This window comes from Eptatretus burgeri, chromosome 7, assembly GCF_056783735.1.
Source record: "Eptatretus burgeri isolate ZD-2024b chromosome 7, Ebu_testis_v1, whole genome shotgun sequence".
NCBI lineage: Eukaryota > Metazoa > Chordata > Myxini > Myxiniformes > Myxinidae > Eptatretus > Eptatretus burgeri.
The window spans coordinates 47278979-47283604 of NC_140967.1; the positions used below are offsets into that span (position 1 = coordinate 47278979).

The following is a 4626-nucleotide window of genomic DNA, read 5'->3' on the forward strand; positions in this document are numbered from 1 at the left end:
TAAGTAAATGAAAAATCAAATGCAGGTGAGTGACCCGGGACAATGGGGAAACACAATTCGTAGTTGCTTACAATGTGTAAGCACACCCGGCTAGTAATAGCATAATATTAATGTTATTACAAAACAATGTCCCCCTCCCCAAGGGGATTTTGTGACATGTGATATTTGTCCCTCCAACTGCCTCCCGACACCCTCACAGAAGTAAATTATATTCTTTGGCATTTAGAATGGTGAGGCACAATTTCTAAATCTCCATCATCAGGAGAATGATTGAGTAACATATTACATTGACCTGATCTAACATGTTATAACGTCATACACGGTCTGATCCTTTCAATAACCTGATTTAATTTTTTTATAATGTGCACAGTCTGATCCTTTCAATAACCTGATTTATTTTTTTTATAATGTGCACAGTCTGATCCTTTCAATAACCTGATTTAATTTTTTTATAATGTGCACAGTCTGATCCTTTCAATAACCTGATTTAATTTTTTTTATAATGTGCACAGTCTGATCCTTTCAATAACCTGATTTGATTTTTTTTTATAATGTGCACAGTCTGATCCTTTCAATAACCTGATTTAATTTTTTTATAATGTGCACAGTCTGATCATTTCAATAACCTGATTTAATTTTTTTATAATGTGCACAGTCTGATCCTTTCAATAACCTGATTTAATTTTTTTATAATGTGCACAGTCTGATCCTTTCAATAACCTGATTTAATTTTTTTTATAATGTGCACAGTCTGATCCTTTCAATAACCTGATTTAATTTTTTTATAATGTGCACAGTCTGATCCTTTTAATAACCTGATTTAATTTTTTTATAATGTGCAGTCTGATCCTTTCAATAACCTGATTTAATTTTTTTTTATAATGTGCACAGTCTGATCCTTTCAATAACCTGATTTAATTTTTTTATAATGTGCACAGTCTGATCCTTTCAATAACCTGATTTAATTTTTTTTTATAATGTGCACAGTCTGATCCTTTCAATAACCTGATTTAATTTTTTTATAATGTGCACAGTCTGATCCTTTCAATAACCTGATTTAATTTTTTTATAATGTGCACAGTCTGATCCTTTCAATAACCTGATTTAATTTTTTTATAATGTGCACAGTCTGATCCTTTCAATAACCTGATTTAATTTTTTTATAATGTGCACAGTCTGATCCTTTCAATAACCTGATTTAATTTTTTTTATAATGTGCACAGTCTGATCTTTTCAATGACCTGATCTAACATGTTATAACATCATACACGGTCTGATCCTTTCAATAACCTGATTTAATTTTTTTTATAATGTGCACAGTCTGATCTTTTCAATGACCGATAAGCAACAGCAATAGTAATAATAATTGGCAATAATAATAAGGATAATAACATGACTCTCCTGCCGCTCCTGTTGTGAGCGTGTGTACTAGTTGTTAAAAGGAGCTGAGAGACTCATTAGACCAAAATTAAGTGACTCTCAGCTGATAGCCAAACTCCCACCGAATCATCCAATGATAGGAATAATCTTAACAAGCATTCCTCAAACTAATTACCAAAGGAATGCAAGGTCAAGAGTTTGTGGGGAACAGTTGCCTGCTCATTAAGGAGCTGTACAGAGATATCACATGCCTGACAAAGACATTAGGAGACGATGGAGAAATCTAAGCAGTGTATGGGATACGAACCTGGGATCCCAACATCATGAGCCATTTCACTCATAAAGGAACACCAAATGGGCCAACCAGAATTGTTGGTTATTGCTTTTTGTAGTTGGATATTAATTCTATAGTTATACTTGCAGCACATCATTTGTGATAACATAAGGAAGATAACCGTTTGCTTTTATTACAATGTAATGTTTCAAAAACGATGTTGGTTCAGATAAGCTAATCTCTCTCCAATGACTATCTCATTAAGGACTGTGTTTTACTCAACTTTCAAAAATGATGAAGGTACTGTTTATGAAATAATTTCCCCAAACTACCAGGAGATTATGTATCCACATACAGGTTAATGCTGAGGTCTCAAGGGGAAAGTTCAAAGTGTACCTTCCAACCATGCCAGAAATGGTACCTTGATGATGTTAGCTCATTGAAATGTTGCATCTAACATTTACAATTTGACGAAACCACAACCATGGCTGCTATCTTCATACCTTTTCAGTTGAAGAAATACATACAGAAGAGATAATGTTTTTACCCCCAAAATGGCTAGCACAAAGGCAGTGGATTAGAGGTAGGGTTTGGGAGTATGTGTGTGTGTGGAGAAAATGGGGGAGGGATTCTTTGAAAGTGCAATTAACTTAAAATGCTGGGCCTTGCCACCAGGTGGGTGAAACCATAGCGGAGATGGAGAACAAGGTGAATGTGCCACGTTGGTCCATCGTAGCCATAGAGGAGCCTGGAGCTGAACTGCGTTCCACTGCCATCGGCGGTGGCACCTCCGCAGGAATGCTGAATGTGGACGCACGTAGACGCAGGACATGCCGTCTCAGCCGCCGCCTTGCTGCCCTGCTCTTCACAATGATCATCCTACTGGCTGTCGTCCTCTCAGTGTGTGTTGCTAAATTTGCTTAATCCCCATGCAGTGCAGCCTTGATTCCTTGCTATGAAGCATAGATCTATCGCCTCTATGCAATGAAGATCTTACAATGCATTTGGATGCAAATAGTTGAAACATTCATTTTTTTCTTCAAGGGATTTTGTGAATCGATCCTTCCTACTGAGAGTTCCAAGGATTTTTGACATTAAACCTGAAATGACAAATCAAGAAAATTTGGTCAGAGCGACTCAAAGTTGGATTACATCTTCACAGATCAACAGATGTGGAAAGAAATACTTCGGAGCACGTTTGTTTGCTTTGATGAACTGATGCTTCTACTAATCACAAACAGCTGCTTTTTAATTTTATAAGGAGACCATTTTGCCACTTGCAGGGAAGCATCTCGCAGGTTTAAGACATTATCGTTGGCACTCGTGAATCTCAAAAAGTCCACTCAATACAATAAAGCTTTGCACATCTTCACTTTTGAAAGTCAATAACTGAATAGTATAGGTCACTTGACTATATTTGTGAAACTCCCAGAAATCTCAACAATCAAACAGGTTTCTGGCATGGCAGGCATCCTCTCATGAACATTTTTGTCCGATTATAGATCAAACACAAATTAAATTTCTGAAAGCACCTTTAAATGCTTACCCCAAATTGGTGAAAACAAATAACTAATCATCTTCATTTTCATTTGTTTCACATTCATTTTATGTTGCTCATAGTCCAAGAGTTAAGGGGGTTTTTACCCTGCGCAAGTGGAGCAAAAAGTAGGGTTAAGCAATTGATTCACTTCTGTCTATCTGTTTGTCCAACCATCAGTTTATGATCGAGGAACAACCTAATTTCAAATGAATTTTAGTTTTTTGACACAAATTGGAACATTAATCAGAAGATGAACGTACAGTATAAAAGTACTTTGGCTCTGAATTTGACCCGATCTCATATGTGCAGAGAGGAGTGAGATTTTTTTTTACTGTCTGTCTGTCTGGCAGTCAAACAAAATTGAAAGTCATTCCAAACAGAAAACATAATTATTTTTTTCAGGATGGTATAAAGGGTACAAACAACAGGCACAAAGAACTAATGTAACGTGTTAAATAAGGTGATATAAAAGACATTGCCATGAATGGCAATAAACTTCCGAAAATATTTTTCTACAACCTTTAAAATCTTTATTTTATTTGAATGGAATTAAATAGTTGAACACTGTAGAACACCAATCTTCTTGTTGGCACTTTCAAAACCCTTCTGGTTAGCAGTACTTGGACTAAATGTTACTGCATTTTACATCATTACGACCAATCAAATTTGCCGATCGTTTAATATTGTGTCTGAGGCTATTAGGTTTGATGATATTGTCTGATAAGATTATATTATCAGTGGATTTACAAAAAGTGATTCCTCACAAGTACCATCCCAGCTGGAGTCCCTTGGCACAGGGTCAAAGTTCATGACCACTTTCTGTTTTTGGGAAAAAAAAACAAAGCAGACCCTGAATGGTAGCAAACACCTAATAAACATGTAACACAATCAAATAAATCAAGCTGTTGTTATACATTATATACCTGTTTTTTTCAGATGAGCAATTATAATATCATACAATTAAAATAAACTCTATTTGCAAAAAAGTAGAAATTCCATTATTATTATTTTTTTAAAACATAGAGAATTATTTGATTATTTGTTTTACAAACAGAACATAATTATGTGTTTATTATAGCAGGTAATCAGTGTCACCTTTCCATTTACTTTTCAATGGACAAAGTAAAACAGAAAGGACTAGATATTTTTAATATGCTGTAACTTTAAAACATTAATAATTTGCATTTTTTTTATTGAAAAGTTTTTCTACTATTTGTGTTTAAATGAAAAGTTGTTTACGTCATTCTGATGTCAAACAAAAAAGTTATAACTTATAACAACAAAAAAAAAATCGTCCTTTCTGTTTTACATTGTATACCATTATGATATTTTGTTTTCAGTTTGAAAGACTTGATATTATGTTTGCAGGTTGAAAGAAAATGGTAGATGTTTGACAGTCTGGTGTTTGTTGAACTGGCAGTTATTGTCTTCA

At 34.6% G+C, this 4626-nt stretch overlaps 1 protein-coding gene across 1 annotated transcript in view; it reads left to right on the forward strand.

Annotated features, from left to right (window-relative positions):
• RGS9BP (regulator of G protein signaling 9 binding protein) overlaps nucleotides 1–3026 on the forward strand; it is a 16542-nt gene extending 13516 nt beyond the window's left edge. Inside the window, exon 2 of the mRNA XM_085888365.1 lies at nucleotides 2330–3026. Coding sequence (XP_085744491.1) covers nucleotides 2330–2578 — 249 coding nt within the window. The 3' untranslated portion in view covers nucleotides 2579–3026. The remainder of the gene's footprint in view (nucleotides 1–2329) is intronic.
• The last annotated feature ends 1600 nt before the right edge of the window (nucleotides 3027–4626 follow it).